Source organism: Salvelinus alpinus, chromosome 13 (genome assembly GCF_045679555.1).
Source record: "Salvelinus alpinus chromosome 13, SLU_Salpinus.1, whole genome shotgun sequence".
NCBI classification, from domain to species: domain Eukaryota; kingdom Metazoa; phylum Chordata; class Actinopteri; order Salmoniformes; family Salmonidae; genus Salvelinus; species Salvelinus alpinus.
The window spans coordinates 1833376-1851925 of NC_092098.1; the positions used below are offsets into that span (position 1 = coordinate 1833376).

Below are 18550 nucleotides of genomic sequence, written 5' to 3' on the forward strand. Positions count from 1 at the left end.
CATCACCCTCAACCTCAATAGTGGCTATTGACAGGTTGTGATGTGCCAGGACAGCAAGGACAAGACTGCTTTTGTCTGTGCTGAGGGCCTGTTTTCCCTTAAGGTGATGCCTTTTGGATTAAAGAATGCACCTGCCATCTTCCAAAGACTCATGGAGATTGCGTGAGGTGAGCCCTGTTTAGTCTATCTGGACAATATAATTATCTAATCTCAGACCAGAGAACAACACTTTCAAGATCTTCAAGCAGTGTTGGACAAGCTAAGAGAAGCTGGTCTGACTGTGAACATGAAAAAGAGCAACTTCTGCCAAACCTCCCTGAAGTTCCTTGTCATATTCTGTCCTCTGATAGCATCCATGTAGATCCTAAAAAGACCAAGGCTGTACAAGACTTCCCTGTGCCAACCACCCTCAAGGCCCTTCAACTGTTCCTTGGGATGACAGGATGGTACCATCAGTTTGTGTCAAACTTCTCCCTGGTGGCAGAACCACTCAACGTGGAAAGGACCAAAGTTCCGATGGACGGCAGACTGCCGGACCTCATTTGAAACCCTGATACGACACCTTATCACACCTCCCAGTTTGGGTCATCCAACTTTGATTGTCCTTTTGTTGTTTACACTGATGCAAGTGATGTTGGAGTTGTTGTTGTCCTAGTCCAACGGACTGTAATTGGCACTGAAGAAGTGCTGGTGTTCGCATGTTGAATGGAGCGAAACGGAACGATTCCAAAACCAAGCAAGAGTGTCTTGCAGTTGTCTGGGCTTTGGAAAGGTGGAGGAACCTGGAATGAAGATACTCACTGACAATTCCTCCTCGTGTAGGTGTTCAAGACCAACAAACCAAGCACCCGACGCTTCAGAGGGGCTTCACCTTGGCTGTAGAATACAGAAATGAAAAGTACAATACTGTTCCAGGTTCCTTAAGGCCTGTTACCCCTCGGCTGAAGAACTGGAGAAGATTGAGCACAGCAAGGTCCTGATATGTCTTTGAAGAGGGAAAAAAATGAGGAGGCTTTTGTCGGATTCCGGGAAGCAGAAGTCTCACGCTTGAAGGCCTGTTTACACCTCAGCTGAGGAGAATGAGCATCGCCAAGTCCTGAATATCTTTGTAGCAGAAAGTGAGGGGGAGACTTCTCTGTTTCCCAGACCAAGATGTGGCTTCTACAGCAGTGGTTGGCTTTTTTCAAGAGGGGGGGGGTGCGAAAACCCCAAATTATGTCTGACTGTCTCAGTGCTTCTCCTCCCGATGCTGCGCTTCCCCTTTATTTCCCCATTAAATTGCCAGCATTACCTGTGCAGAGATGGTTAAACCCTCAGTTCCATAGGTCCTTTAGATCGTTTTGTTGTATTTAACAGTGTGCATTGTGGCAGTGTTATAAGATTAACAAGGATCAGATCCACTCATTTCTATTGATGGACAACTACAAATCTCCGTTGGTATCATCTGGTCTCTGGGGCCTTTCTCGATCTGTTGGCGGATTAGATTGACTGACCGACTACAACTTTTCCCAAGCGGTATTTAATTTGTTTTTATTGTGATTTGCTCCGTTGGGTTATGTGTTCAGTTGTTGGTGAAAAGATAGTGAATCCTTATCATTGCTATTCCTGTGTGGAACAGGTGGTTATTGCATTCTGAATGTATGAATGGACAATTGCTTGCGACTAAGGTCACTTGGGGTTCACTCTAATCATTTACCGGCCTGGACACATTTTTTTATGCCCGAGGTATGGGACATTTACAAGTGAACCTAAGGTATTATTATTTTGTGACTGTTGTGTTTGTTAGATCATTTATGTTGAATTTTCAATCAATGCAAAAGAACAGTTGTTTTTTAATTTATTTTAAGTTAAGGGTTTATGCAAAGTGTATTTTACGACATTTACTTTTACATAAGTCCTTTGTATTGGTCTAGACTATGACCGACAGATGAGACCAACTCACAAAACAAAAGAAAACATACCATTTCTCTTTTAGGCCGACATACCTGCCACCCCTACTAACCTCAAGTCAAAACTGTTAACATATGATGTAGTTTGGAATTCAAAATGTATTGCATACTAAATAGATATTTCAAACATAGTGTGAGTTCAATCCTCCATTCTCTGCTATGTCATCAGCATTATAGTGTGAGAAAATTTTATACAGAAATATCAAATTTTCATAAGTATTCACACCCCTAAGAGCTTTACACACCTGGATTGTACAATATTATTGAAGCTCTGTCAAATTGATTGTTGATCATTGCTAGACAACCATTTTGAAGTCTTCTCAGGAACATTCAAGGTCTTCTTGGTAAGCAACTCCAGTGTAGATTTGGCCTTGTGCTTTAGGTTATTCTCCTGCTGAAAGTTGAATTCATCTCCCTGTGTCTGGTGGAAAGCAGACTGAACCAGATTTTGCAATAGGATTTTGCCTGTGTTTAGCTCCATTCCGTTTCTTTTTTATCCTGGAAAAACTTCCTTAACGATTACAATCATACCCATAACATGATGCTGCCACCGCTATGCTTGAAAATATGCAGAGTGGTACTCAGTGTTGTATTTATGACGACTCCGGGTGAGACCCAGATGCAGACACAGGAGGCAGACCGTTCGAATCTCAGATTTATTATACAAGAGGGGGCAGGCAAACGGAACATCAAGGGCAGGCAGAGGTCAGTAATCCAAGGCAGAGTCAATACAGGGACAGAATGGCAGGCAGGCTCAGGGTCAGGGCAGGCAGAATGGTCAGAAACGGGAAGGCTGCCTCCCGAGTGGCGCAAGGCGTTGCATCGCAGTGCTAGCTGTGCCACTAGAGATCCTGGTTCGAGTCCAGGCTCTGTCGCAGCCGGCCGTGACCGGGAGACCCATGGGCCAGCGCACAATTGGGCCACCGTCGTCCGGGTTAGGGGAGGGTTTGGCCGGCAGGGATGTTCTTGTCCCATCACGCTCTAGCGACTCCTGTGGCGGGCCTGGTGCAATGCACGCTGACACGGTCGCCAGGTGTACGATGTTTCCTCACATTGGTGCGGCAGGCTGCCGGGTTATGCAGGCAATGTGTCAAGAAGCAGTGCAGCTTGGCTGGGTTGTGTTTCGGAGGACGCACGGCTCTCGACCGTACGGTATTTCGTATTGGTATTTTATTAGGATCCCCATTAGCTGTTGCAAAAGCAGCAGCTACTCTTCCTGGCGTCCACACAAAACATGAAACATAATACAGAATGACATAATACATAACATCATTAGACAAGAACAGCTCAAGGACAAAACGACATTTTTAAAAAGGCACACGTAGCCTACATATCAATGCATACACACAAACTATCTAGGTCAAATAGAGGAGACGTTGTGCCGCGAGGTGTTGCTTTATCTGTTTTTTGAAAACAGGTTTGCTGTTTATTTGAGCAATATGAGATGGGAGTTCCATGCAATAAGGGCTCTATATAATACTGTATGTTTTCTTGAATTTGTTCTGGATTTTGGGACTATGAAAAGATTTTCAACACATTAATGTTTCTTATCAAAAGAAGTGATGCCATGAGAGACTGGCATGCATAGTATTAATATTAGCCCTCTGATTACAATTAAGAGCAAAACGTGCCGCTCTGTTCTGGACCAGCTGCAGCTTAACTAGGTCTTTCCTTGCAGCAATGGACCACACGACTGGACAATAATCAAGATTATACAAAACTAGAGCCTGCAGAACTTGCTTTTTGGAGTGTGGTGTCAAAAAAGCAGAGCATCTCTTCATTACGGCTAGACCTCTGCCACCTTTGCAACCATTGAATCTATATGTTTTGACCATGACAGTTTACAATCTAAAGTAACGCCAAGTAATTTAGTCTCCTCAACTTGTTCAACAGCCACACCATTCATTACCAGATTCAGCTGAGGTCTAGCACTTAAGTAATGATTTGTACAAAATACAATGCTCTTAGTTTTAGAGATGTTCAGGACCAGTTTATTACTGGCCACCCATTCCAAAACAGACTGCAACTCTTTAAGGGTTTCAGTGACTTCATTAGCTGTGGTTGCTGATGCGTATATCAAAGGCTGCACTGAAATCTAACAGTACAGCTCCCACAATCTTCTTATTATACATTTCTTTCAACCAATCATCAGTCATTTGTGTCAGTGCAGTACATGTTGAGTGCCCTTCTCTATAAGCATGCTGAAAGTCTTGTTACTTTGTTTACAGAGAAATAGCATTGTATTTGGTCAAGCACAATTTTTTCCAACAGTTTGCTTAAAGCTGGCAGGAAGCTTATAGGTCTGCTGTTAGAACCAGTAAAGGCTGCTTTACCGCTCATTGGTAACGGAATTACTTTGGCTTCCCTCCAGGCCTGAGGACAAATACTTTCCTCTCGGCTCAGATTAAAACTATGACCGATAGGAGTGGCTATAGAGTCAGCTACCATCCTCAGTAGCTTTCCATCTAAGTTGTCAATGCCAGGAGGTTTGTCATTATTGATCGATAACAGTCATTTTTCCACCTCTCCCACACTAACTTTTACAAAATTCAAACTTGCACTGCTTTTTTTTCATTATTAGATTTTTTATACATGAATATAATTGCTCACTGTTTGTCATTGGCATTTCCTGCCTAAGTTTGCCCACTTTGCCAATGAAATAATCATTCAAATAATTGGCAACATCAAATGGTTTTGTGATAAGCCATCTGATTCGATGAAAGATGGAGTTGAATTTGTCTTTCTGCCCATAATTGAATTTAAAGTACTCAAGTTTTTTTCCATCATTCTTTATATCATTGATCTTGGCTTCATAAAGTTTCTTATTTTTGTTGAGTTTAGTGACATCATTTCTCTATTTGCAGTAAGTAAGCCAGTCAGATGTACAGCCAGACTTATTAGCCACTCCTTTTGCCCCATCTCTTTCAACCATACAGTTTTTCAATTCCCCATCAATCCATGGAGCCTTAACAGTTCTAACAGTCAGTTTCTTAACAGGTGCATGTTTATCAATAGTTGCAAGAAGAAATTTCATAAATTCATCAAGTGCAGCATCTGGATGCTCCTCATTAATCACATCGGACCAACAAATATTTTTAACATCCACAGTGATGGGACAAGACTCTAACTACCAATTGGATACCATGAAATTGGGGGGAAAAAGGGGTAAAAAATATAAATAAATGAAACAGAAAGACTAGAAAACACGCTGGAACAACCTGACAAGACAGAACTAACTGGCACAGACAACCACGCAGGTAGAAATACACAGAAGATAATGGGGACAAATTGGAGACACCTGGTGGGGGGTGGAGACAAGCACAAGACAGGTGAAAACGATCAGGGTGTGACAGTATTTGATTTGCCCCAAACATAACACTTTTTGCAGTATTACTTTAGTGCCTTGTTGCTAACAGGATGCATGTTTTGGAATATTTTGTTTCTGTACAGGCTTCCTTCTTTTCACTCTGTTAATTAGGTTAGTATTGTGGAGTAACTACAATGCTTTTGACCCATCCTCAGTTTTTTCTGCAACTGTTTTAGTCACCATTGTCCTCGTGGTGAAATCCCTGAGCAGTTTCCTTCCTCTCCGACAACTGAGTTAGGAAGGACGCCTGTATCTTTGTAGTGACGCCATCCAAAGTGTAATTAATAACTTCACCATACTCAAATGTATATTCAATGTCCCCCCATCTACCAAAAGGAGGCCTTCTTTGAGACGCATTGGAAAACCTCCCTTGTCTTTGTGGTTGAATATGCTGGACTGAGAGACCTTACAGATATCTCTGTACCCCACATATAGAATTGAGGTCATGCTAAAGACTATTATTGCACACGGAGTGAGACCATGCAACTTATTATGTGACTTGTTAAAGGACATTTTTACTTCTGAACTTATTTAGGCTTGCCATAACAAAGGGTTTGAATTCTTATTGACTCAAGTCATTTCAGCTTTACATTTTGTATTAATTTGTAAATCTTTCAAAAAACATAATTCCACTTTGACATGAGGTGGTATTGTGTATAGGCCAGTGACAAAAAAAAATCTCAATTGAATCCATTTTAAATTCAGAATGTAACACAACTAAATGATGCACGTGCAAAGAGCGTGTATGAGGGCGCTAGCCTCCTTTTAGCTTGCCTGTGATTGGTCTGTGTCAGCACGTGGTCCTGTGTGAAGACAAATGTAGGAGTCAGAATGGGTCACTATTTATTTCATTAAATATCTCGATTTGTAGCAAATTCTTTCATAATTCATTGGGGATAGAACTTGATCATAATAAACACATTTTTGTGGCCAAAACGTCCGTCTAAAAATGTTGGGGGGGGGGGGCGTTCTCCTGATCGTAACTTACATAGGCTTTCTAGAGCAGACCAGGGCTTTTGACACCACACAAAGCTGGTGACTTCACACTCCAGACCGGACATTGGGTGCCTGCTGTCAGTGCTTAGTGACGTAGGGTTCTGTCTGAGGCCCTTACATGGGAAAAGACCAGCCAGTTCTCTGAGAATACAGCCAGACTGTCTCAGACCATAACACAGGCACATACAACACACACACTGTTTTATTACATTATGTAACCATGGGCATGCAGGCTCAAATCCTGGTAATGTCAGATCTCTCAAATAAAGATGATGCAGACCATGGTTTAGCTCTCTGCAGACAGAGACATCGTTCAGTTCACCTCTGGACCAACCAGGTTATTGCTGTAAAATGTAAATGTTCTCAATAGTATACCTGGTTAAATAAATGGTTCAATGAATGACAGTATGGTCTGGTCTTATAACACATGAACAACAACATAGATGAAGAATCACAAAGTGTGGAAAGGTCATTTTGCCTACTACAAATGATGAACACAGAGTAATCATTATTATTTTTAAATGGATGTTTTACTGTCACACACACCGTATACGTGCAGTGCAATGTGTTGTTTTACAGGGTCAGCCATAGTAGTACAGTGCCCCTAGAGCAAATTAGGGTTAAGTGCCTTGCTCAAGGGCACATCGACACACTCCCTTCTCTCCATGGAGACCATGCAGGTAACACAGACACAGAGAGAGAAATGCACACGCAGACACAAACAGGGATCAACCCACAGATCCACTCTATTTCCTCTAGCTAATCCCTTTGTTCTCTATGAAAGGGTGTGTCCCCTCTCAAAATATATCTCTCATTCTGGAAATATACCCTCCCCCCCCTCTCTATCTCCAAAATACACACAGTCACGTGCAGGCTCAAAAACATTCACCCCCATTCCCTCCATACCCCCAACTGTCACCCCTTTCTCCTCCCCTCCCCTGCTCTGCTCTCCCTCCCCACTTTCTCTCCCCTTAATTTCATCTCTCCCGTCTTTCTGGCTCTGTGGAGAGCATGTCTGTCTGCTTGTCTGCCTGCCTGTCTGCCTTGCCTGCCTGCCGGTCTGCCTTGCCTGCCTTTCTGTTTTTGTGACTTTTGATCTCCCAAGGCTGCTCTCTGTCCTCCTGTTGGCTCCCCCTGCTGTTAAGAGTTGTAGAACATCCTCCCACTACTTATATGGGCGATATTGGTGTTTTGTTTCCTACTGAAACTTCGCCAGGAAGTAGACTAAACAAAACTACTCATTCCTTATCAGTTATATTGATATGTCCGTTTTATTTTGTTTGATTTATTTTCACCAAAGAAAACAAGTGATAGACGACTAGGGCTGACCCCAATTAGTCGACTGGTCGGTTGTTTGGTCATTAAGCCGTTGGTCGATCGAGATAGTTTTAGTCGTATAGTGAACTAATTCTTTGCGGAGACCTAGACTAAAAGCCAATTTATGCTTGATTCGAAAATGTGTTCGGAGGCTCCTTTATGGAGGGTGTGATGCAATTGTGGAGCCTCCAGAGGCAGGCAGAGGTCATATCGAGTTCTGTACCGCATGGCCATGCGCCTTCCAAATGTTGTAACAATGTGGAGGGCTCTGTAAAGCGCCACATTGACATGATTGGTTGCCTGTAGGTGGGGGCGGTACATCCTGTATAAACACAAACTCACTTCCTTGACAACAGCTCTGCACTGCTCCACGTAGCGCAAGAGTGCCCTGAATGCCCTGACTTCTGCTGAGGCCATATCAACGTAAATTCTGCATGGCCAATGCAGACGTCAGATTGACCTTGCACCCAGATGCACAATGTACTTCCCTCTCCACAATGCACTTCTCTCTCCAGAATGCGCTCTCTCCCGCCAATTTGTGCACATTCATTGTTTCATAACTTCATTGTGTGAATTGTTTGTGTTTGATTGTTAGTGTCTATCAATTCCCCATTACATATATCACCAGTAGTACATTTACCGTCAATTCCTATAATTTCTAATTTGTTATGGTCATTTATTTTTATGCATTCAATATTAATACAGTCTTCCTGTTCTCATTGTCCGAGTGGACACAAAGTTGGCAGAGTGCACAACCTATGCTACACTTGTGAGAAACAGGTTTTGGTTTATTTAATTCCATTTACGACTTCTGTCAATTTAGTCATTGTCTTTTGTTTGGAGCGCTCCTGTCAATGTTGAGTAAGGACGCGCACGCATAGAAGTAGGCCTATAGGCTACCTGGCCTGAGCGCAAATGTAGACATATAAATGTGCCCATTTGGGGATCTGATAGTATTTCTGATTGGCTTGACGCACCACCACTAATGAGCTGTGGAGCTTCTTAAAGTAATGTTTTCTTCACCTCAAACAGCAAGCAAAGTTTGTTTTTACATCCGTTGATAATGACAATAGTTCCTCAATGCATTTGAAAAATCTTTCCAGCTCTCTCCCTTTTGATAACCACTCAGCATGAAAGGAAAAATGTCATGCTCTGATCCAGTGGAATAGGCTTCTTAAAAGTGCTTGACTTGGACTGAAATAGGTTCCGGTTCTCATTTTGGGTGCTGGTACTGTTTATATTTATGTGCAGGAGAACCACAATACTTTTGAGCTAATATTCTATAAGAGGAACAGGAACTCAAGCAGTAGAACATTTGAGGTGCTGGTACTCGGCTCCGGTGAGCTCCTGCCCAAGTCAAGCACTGCTTCTTATCCCTTGCGCAAATAGACTACAGCTGTGTCTGTCCCGAGCTCACTAGCACAGGAAACTCTGAGGGCCCAGATTATTTTATACAATATTGCAAGTTCTCTAGCTGCAAACTTCGGGCGCACTCAAATTTATAGTTGATACAATGTTTAAAATTTGGCTACACATGGTCTGTCTGCAACAATGTGATTTATAGGATATTTATTTTTAAATCAGGGTGATTTCTACCTGCAGGCTGCAATGTTTTTTGGGGGGGCTTTATATAGGCTGTTTTTACATTGTTGGCAATGGCAATAGAAGTTACTTTTTAGGTTTGTATAATTTTCATTTAGATTTGGATTGAATTTTGATTAAGCACATGACACAGATTTTGAGATATGAAGACATTATTATAAGTTAAATGAAACTGTTCCACAAACATTGTCATATGAAAACCATAAGGGGCACCCTCTGTAGAAATGGCGCCGGAGGAGATGGCTGCCGTTCTACGGTCTCCTAACCAATTGTGCTATTATGTGTTTTTTTTCGCGATATTTGTAAATTATTTTGTACATAATGTTTCCGCAAACGTATCTTACGGCAGAAAAGAGCTTCTGGATATCAGGACAGCGATCACTCACCTCGGATTAGATGAAGATTTCTTCAACAACAAGCAGGACTCACACGATATTCTCCAAACACCCCACTGGGCAGACATCCCAATTATACGCTAAAGGAAGCGACGCAGAGAACGAAGAGCCGGATGCCTCGTCTGGACCCGCAGAAGGCGAGTAGGAAAGCTGCCGTTACCGTCAATATTACTCGCCAACGTGCAATCATTGGACAATAAACTAGACGAGGACCGATCACGAATATCCTACCAACGGAACATCAAAAACTGTAATATGCTATGTTTCACGGAATCGTGGCTGAATGACGACATGGATATTCAGCTAGCGGGATATAAGCTGCACCGGCAAGATATAACAGCACACTCAGGTAAGACGAGGGGGGCGGTCTGTGCATATTTGTAAACAACAGCTGGTGCACGAAATCTAAGGAAGTCTCTAGATTTTGCTCGCCTGAAGTAGAGTATATTGTGATAAATTGCAGGCCACACTACTTCCCTAGAGAGTTCTCAGCTATACTTTTCGTGGCTGTTTATTTACCACCACAGACAGATACGGGCACTAAGACCGCACTCAGTCAGCTGTATAAGGAAATAAGCAAACAGGAAACCGCTCATCCAGAGGCGGCGCTCCTAGTGGCCGGATACTTTAATGCAGGGAAACTTAAATCAGTTCTACTTCTAATTCTGGATCACCTGTACTCCACACACAGAGACGCATACAAAGCTCTCCCTCGCCCTCCATTTGGTAAATCCGACCACAACTCTATCCTCCTGATTCCTGCTTACAAGCAAAAATTAAAGCAGGAAGCACCAGTGACTCGGTCTATAAAAAAGTGGTCAGATGAAGCAGATGCTAAACTACAGGACTGTTTTGCTATCACAGACTGGAACTATCACAGACTGGAACATGTTCCGGGATTCTTCCGATGACATTGAGGAATACACCACATCAGTCACTGGCATACACAAGGCCGCAGGGCCAGACGGATTACCAGGACGTGTGCTCCGGGCATGTGCTGACCAACTGGCAGGTGTCTTCACTAACATTTTTAACATGTCCCTGATTGAGTCTATAATACCAACATGTTTCAAGCAGACCTCCATAGTCCCTGTGTACAAGAACACAAAGGCAACCTGCCTAAACGACTACAGACCCGTAGCACTCACGTCCGTAGCCATGAAGTGCTTTGAAAGGCTGGTAATGGCTCACATCAACACCATTATCCCAGAAACCCTAGACCCACTCCAATTTGCATATCACCCAAACAGATCCACAGATGATGCAATCTCTATTGCACTCCACACTGCCCTTTCCCACCTGGACAAAAGGAACACCTACAGTGGGGAGAACAAGTATTTGATACACTGCCGATTTTGCAGGTTATCCTACTTACAAAGCATGTAGAGGTCTGTACTTTTTATCATAGGTACACTTCAACTGTGAGAGACAGAATCTAAAACAAAAATCCAGAAAATCACATTGTATGATTTTTAAGTAATTAATTAGCATTTTATTGCATGACATAAGTATTTGATACATCAGAAAAGCAGAACTTAATTGATAAAAGATACAACTGTTATGCATGGAATTTTAGATCCACTTCTCCTTAATGCAACCGCTGTGTCAGATTTCAAAAAACTTTACGGAAAAAGCACACCATGCAATAATCTGAGTACGGCGCTCAGACGACAAATCAAGCCAATCCGCCATGTTGGAGTCAACATAAGTCAGAAATAGCATTATAAATATTCACTTACCTTTAATGATCTTCATCAGAATGCACTCCCAGGAATCCTAGTTTCACAATAAATGTTTGATTTGTTCCATAAAGTCCATAATTTATGTCCAAATTACTTATTTTGGTTCGCTCATTCAGTACACAATCTAAACTCACGACGCACGGGCAGGTCCAGGCAAAAGTTCAGACGAAAAGTCATATTACAGTCCGTAGAAACATGTCAAACAATGTATAGAATCAATCTTTAGGATGTTTTTAACATAAATCTTCAATAATGTTCCAACCGGAGAATTCCTTTGTCTTCAGAAATGTGATGCAACGCAGCTAACTCTCACATGAACACGCATGGTCAACTCGTGGCACTCTGGGAGAGACCTTACTCAATCTCCTCTCATTCGCCCCCGCTTCACAGTAGAAGCATCAGACAAGGTTCTAAAGACTGTTGACATCTAGTGGAAGCCTTAGGAAGTGCAACATGACCAATATACCACTATCTTCAATAGGGAATGAGTTGAAAAACGACCAACCTCAGATTTCCCACTTCCTGGTTGGATTTTTTGTCAGGTTTTTGCCTGCCATATGAGTTCTGTTATACTCACAGACATCATTCAAACAGTTTTAGAAACTTAGAAACTTCAGAGTGTTTTCTATCCAAATATACTAATAATATACATATATTAGCAACTGGGACTGAGTAGCAGGCAGTTTACTCTGGGCATGCTTTTCATCCAAACGTGAAAATGCTGCCCCCTATCCATAACAAGTTAATTGACAGCATGCCAGGGCGGATTGCAGAGGTCTTGAAAAAGAAGGGTCAATGCTGCAAATATTGACTCTTTGCATCAACTTCATGTAATTGTCAAAAAAGCCTTTGACATTTATGAAATGCTTGTAATTATACTTTAGTGTTCCATAGTAACATCTTTGGCAGTAAGTCCAACTGGCCTCACAACTGCAGATCACGTGTAACCACGCCAGCCCAGGACCTCCACATTCAGCTTCTTCAGCTGTCAGATCATCTGAGGGGGGTGGGGAGGGGTGCTCAGGAGTATTTCTGTCTGTAATAAAGCCTTTTTGTGGGGAAAAACTCATCCTCATTGACTGGGCCTATGCCCTTCCTGGCCCTGTCTTGCCAAGTTAAATAAAGGTAAAATAGAAAAATGGCTGCACCTCTGCCCAGTCATGTGAAATCCATACATTAGGGCCTAATTTATTTATTTCAATTGACTGATTTCCTTATATGAACTGTAACTCAGTAAAATCGTTGCATGTTGCGTTTTATATTTGTGTTCAGTATAGGTTAAGAATAGCAATGTGGCACGCCACAGGATATCTTTGCCCTGGTAATGCATAAACATAACTATATAGCCAATTATATGTATAATCTTAAAGTAGTGTATTAATCTTCTCTCTATTTCACTCTTTCCCTTTTTCTCTGTCTTCCCTTCATCTCCTGCCACTATCTTCTTTTGCCCTCTCTTTCCCGTCTCTCTCTCGCTCTCCCCCATCTCTCCTTCTCTCTGTAGGTTGCAGATCGCCCAGGAGGAGCATCGTAGTGTGGAGGTTGAGAAGGTAACGTTGGAGCAACGTCTGAGGGACGAGATCAACGAAGCCAAGCAAGAGGCCCAGAGACTCGGTAAGCTACGGGAGGGAACAGAGAACGAGTGGAGCAGGCAGAAATACGCCGAGGAAGAGCTGGATCAGGTACACACACTGCATACACACATACAGTACACCTGGACATACACACACCTGTTTATACACATACACCTGTATACTGTGCATTCACAGCATACACACATTAACACACACACACACACACAAACTGCATACACACACACAAAAAGAAATATGCCTGTATACAGTGCATTTGGAAAGTATTCCGACCCTGTGACTTTTTCCACATTTTGTTACATTAGACTTTTTCTAAAATGTATTAAAGAGTTTTTTTATACACAATATACACACAATACCCCATAATGACAAAGCAAAAACAGGTTTTTAGAAATGTTTGCAAGTTTATTAAAAATAAAAAAACTCATATCACATTTACATAAGTATTCAGACGCTTTTCTCAGTACTTTGTTGAAGCGTTCCACCAAATCTATTAATTTTAAAATGTTAATTACTTCTACTTGCCTTTATTATTCACCTGATGAGAAGACATGTTTTTATACACATTTTTATTTGTTTTTTTCTAACATGTGACCGACCGCCTTGATTCGATCTTTTGTAGCAAAATGTGAATTTGTGTTTTTTACATTGGATAAAAGCAGAGACACAGAGCTACAAAATGGTATATCATACACTGCATTTGAGGAACAATGGGAAAGTAATTCTGCTTTGAAAGTTGATAAACTTGTAACCTCACTTTTGAGAAAATGGCCTTTGAATGATTTGGTACCTACCGGAGAGCTCTTCTTTGTCTACACCCATTCAGCATCGTTCACACCCTCTTTTTAGCCCCACCCATCTCTTTAAGGTTTGATCCGAGCGTTCTGTACTAACAACAACAGTCAAGCACCCAAGCTAACTGGCTAATGTCGGCTAGCTTGCTAGCTACTTCCAGACACAAATGAGAGAACAGCTCACTGACCATTTCATTCGCCCTAGCAGAGCTGGTTAGGCTGTTTTTATGTTATCCAGAGTGTTAGTGACTGCAACTGTGCTGCTGGCAACAATTTATGCTTTTTTGCCAACGTTTACTGACACCAGCCATATTCAACGGGTGTTGAGCGTTTGTAAATTCATCAGTTATTTTGCGCTCTGGCGCACTCAGACGAGAGTGCCAAAGTACCAGCCACGTCTATCAACAGTTGTCGCAGTGACATTCTCTTGAAATGGTTACTTGCATGATGGAGTATTTTGTTAAGGCATGTAGCTAGCTAGCTATGGGGTGTGTTTGTGAATTCAATCTGGAGTGCACTCATAGTGAGCTCAGGGCGTTGGTAAATTCAGAGCGTTGTCAGATTGTCCTTTCATAAATTCAGAGCCTTTCGCTCTCGGAGCATTCAGAGCGCACACTGGACGCTCTGGCCGAGGAGTAGGGTTGATCTGAGCGTTCTGACCTCACAATGGCAGTCAAGCACCCAAGCTTACTGTCTTGCCAGCTACTTCCAGACACATAATGAGAGAACACCCCACTCTGACCATTTTACTCCCCCTAGCAGAGCTGGTTAGGCTGTTTTCATGTTATCTAGAGCGTTGGTGACTGTAACTGTGCTGCTGGCAACAGTTTAATTACACTTTTTTTGGCCACCATTTACTGATTCCAGCCATATTCAACTGGTGTTGAGCGTTCGTAAATTCATCAGTTATTCTGCGCTCTGGCACACTCAGACAAGAGTGCTCTGAAATTGGAGTAGATAGCCAGAGCGAATTTACGAACACACCCGAGGTAAACAATTAATTATAATCCCAACTCATGATGTTACTACCCTGCATGAATCTGCAGGTAGATAACCAACCAGGTTCAATGTTAGCTAGCTAACATTAAGCTATAACTAGCAAAGCAAATGGCTCTCAGATACGAATAATGAGATCATACACATAACGTTAGCTAGTGAGCCAGCCAGCTATCGTTAGCTAGCTAGCTAACAGTACACATTAACTTGAAATGAAAATGTCTTTCTGTCAAAATTGGAAACAGGTAATATCTGAAAATGTAGCTAGCTAGACTATCTTACCCATAACGTTATGTCATGGATGGACGCTTCTCCCTGTCACGGATGCCATGGTTGCCCTTAGTTTGAAGATGTAATCCGGAGACATGTGTTTTCTCCATCTCCTTAGCTATCAAACTGACCAGCTCAAATAGACACAAGCGTACTATATGGCAGACCAATCCAAACTCATCTTTTGGCATGTCCAGCCCACTCATTTTCTCAGCCAATAATGGCTAGCGGGAAGGTTGCTGGCTTTTTCTGTGGCTAAACCAACTTGCTTCGTAATTATATGTATTATTTGTATTTACAGATGGCATACAAGTCTGTTATTAAGGCACACGAAAGTTCACATGTTCCAGTAGGCATTTCCTGCAAAAAAACATATTTTGATAAAAAATACGTTTTCGTTCAAATGGCTCTCCTGTGAAGTAGTGACCCGCGACATATGCCTAGTTTCCTGAATCGAGTCATATATGATGGGGGTCCCTGCGTTGCCAATTTACCTGTGTGGGGGGTCCCTGGGCAAGAAAAGTTTGAAAACCCCTGCCCTACTGTACTGTACTCTAAATCAAATCTAAAATCAAATCACATTTATTTATAAAGCCCTTCTTACATCAGCTGATATCTCAAAGTGCTGTACAGAAACCCAGCGTAAAACCCCAAACAGCAAGCATTGCAGGTGTAGAAGCACGTTGGCTAGGAAAAACTCCCTAGAAAGGCCAGAACCTAGGAAGAAACCTAGAGAGGAACCAGGCTATGAGGGGTGGCCAGTACTCTGCTGTCTCTAGAGAGTTGAAAACAGCAGGTCTGGAACAGGTCAGGGTTCCAGAACAGTCGAAACTGGAGCAGCAGCACGGCCAGGTGGACTGGGGACAGCAAGGAGTCATCAGGCCAGGTAGTCCTGAGGCATGGCCCTAGGGCTCAGAGAGAGAGAGAGAGAGAGAGAGAGCATACTTAAATTCACACAGGACACCGGATAAGACAGGATAAATACTCCAGATATAACAGACTGACCCTAGCCCCCCGACACATAAACTACTGCAGTATAAATACTGGCTCAACTGTGCTTTACTGTACTGTACCGAAGTTTAATCTTACAATTTAAAATATTTACAAATGCGACCTGGCCAAGATAAAGCAAAGCAGTGCGACAAAAACAACATTGAAGAAAGGACCCATGGACTCTTGATCTAGTGGTCTTCAAATTTGTTTTTTAATAACTTGTCATGGTCTCAACTCAATGGGCCTGGATCTTTGGACCAATGTCCTGGTATAAATCTTGATCTAGGCTCCTGGATATTACATTAGTCTTTGGTTTACAAACCATAGGCAACCCAATTTGAAGAAGACAATGCTCTCCGATCATTGAGTGATCACTCCCAACCCATAGGAATTCCCACTCAGATGACTACATTTAAATAGTGAAAGCCCCCAATGAAAATGTCTATACCGAAACGAGTTATTTCAATCTAGAGTCCTATTTATCTCTACGATTGACACTGAAACACTTGTTATTTTGGCAGAATAAGGATAAGTGATCATTTAAACATCTAACAACATAATAAAATGTTTGCATAAGTAAATGTAATACACTCAATTTTGAGATTCATACAATCAACATTAAACATTGTATAGAGAACAATAGAGATTATATTTCTCTCAATTAAATTTAAAAGTTTTGATATATATATTATTATTTTTTTTTTTATTTGGTATGCAAATAAAAGAAAATTAAAGACAGTGACACTTGGACAGATATTGACACATTCCATACTGCCTTGCACACTCTTGCCTGCATCTAGCTGATCTAGGGTGTAATCGTTAGTACAACAGTTGCAAACAAGAGTTTCTATTGGACAAATGCAGGTATGTTTATCCCAGTTTTGTTACGTTTGCTTCCGTTTAAGAAACGTTTTTCAACTGAATCTGTGGAATGAATTAACCCCTGATCATGCGTAAGCACAGTTCACTTTCATAGCAGCCACGTTGTATTCCTTCTCACATCTATGCGCTCTCCTCCTCTCACCTTTTCCCTTCGTTTGTGGACTTCAATGCACAGGCGAAGAGTCATCAGGCGAAAACACCTACACACAGCCTACATCGTTGTCACCATATTAGCTAAAGTAACGTCATAGTCAACATAGCTAATAGAAGTAACGCGTTAGTAAACACACTACAATCATGCAGTAACTTTACAGTGTATAGTCAGTTAACAGTTTAGCAGTTACACCGGCGGGCCCCGGTGGCAATAAATTAGTAAAACCAAAAGCTTACCTTGACTTGGAAAAGTTCCAGTTTTGCGTTTGATAGCCAGCTAGCTAACATAGCATGTTTGAGTAGGGTAAACTAGCTAGCTGCATTTGCTAGCTAAGTAAGTGAGAAAAAAATGTATACTCTCTCTCTCTTGCTTATCCTTCATTTTAGAAGAAATTAATTTGTTAAAAACTTTTTAACTATTGTATTTCTCTCTCTTTGAGTCAACTATTCACCACATGTTATGCACTGCAGTGCTAGCTAGCTGTAGCTTATGCTTTCAGTACTAGATTCATTCTCTGACCCTTTGATTGGGTGGACGACATGTCAGTTCATGCTGCAAGAGCTCTGATAGGTTGGAGGACGTCCTCTGGAAGTTGTCATAATTACTGTGTAAGTCTATGGAAGGAGGTGAGAACCATGAGCCTCCTAGATTTTGTATTGAAGTCAATGTACCCAGAGTAGGACGGAAGCTACCTGTCCTCCTGCTACAACATGGTGCTACCCTACAAAGTGCTGTTGGGATTACTGTAGACCTTCATTGCAAAACAATGTGTTTTAATCAATTATTTGGTGCCGTGAATATATTTAGTATAGTTTTATCTAAATAACTTTTTAAATGTTTTAAAATTTTTATAAAATTCACTGAGGATGGTCCTTCCCTTCCTCCTCTGAGCAGCCTCCTCTGAGCAGCCTCCACTGACCTGCATACACACCTCTACACACACATACACACACACACACTCATAGACATGTGTGTCTGTGAGCGTGCATGGGTGTGTGTGGGTGTATACCTGTGTGTGTCCATCTGTTTGTTTGCGTGTGCATGCACGTGTGCATACGTCTGTGTGTGCGTAGACCTGTGTATATACTTGTGTGTGTGTGTGTCACGATCGTCTTGCGGTGAGAGAGAGGACCAAGGCGCAGCGTGTGAAAAATACATCTTCTCTTTATTTAGAAGAAGAAAAAAACGAAACAAAACAACAAATAGACGAACGTGAAGCTATAAACGACTAAGTGCAAAACATGCAACATAGACATAGACAATTTCCCACAATCACCTAAAGCCTATGGCTGCCTTAAATATGGCTCCCAATCAGAGACAACAATAACCAGCTGTCTCTGATTGAGAACCAAACCAGGCAACCATAGACTTTCCTAGACCTCTCTCCTGAACACAACCCCATACACTATACAAAACCCCCTAAACAATACACACACCCTAAACTAGACAAAACACACAAACTTCCCATGTCACACCCTGACCTAACTAAAATAATAAAGAA

At 41.9% G+C, this 18550-nt stretch overlaps 1 protein-coding gene across 7 annotated transcripts in view; it reads left to right on the top strand.

The window, feature by feature from the left end:
* The window catches only part of LOC139536833 (stromal interaction molecule 1-like), a 90767-nt gene that overhangs the window by 54304 nt on the left and 17913 nt on the right, over positions 1-18550 (top strand). For all 7 annotated transcript variants that reach the window (XR_011667405.1, XM_071337484.1, XM_071337480.1 and 4 more), the window contains one exon: positions 12873-13050. Coding sequence is in view for 6 of the 7 variants with exons in the window: in XM_071337484.1 (XP_071193585.1) it covers positions 12873-13050 (178 nt within the window). In the remaining variant the exon portion in view is untranslated. The remainder of the gene's footprint in view (positions 1-12872; positions 13051-18550) is intronic.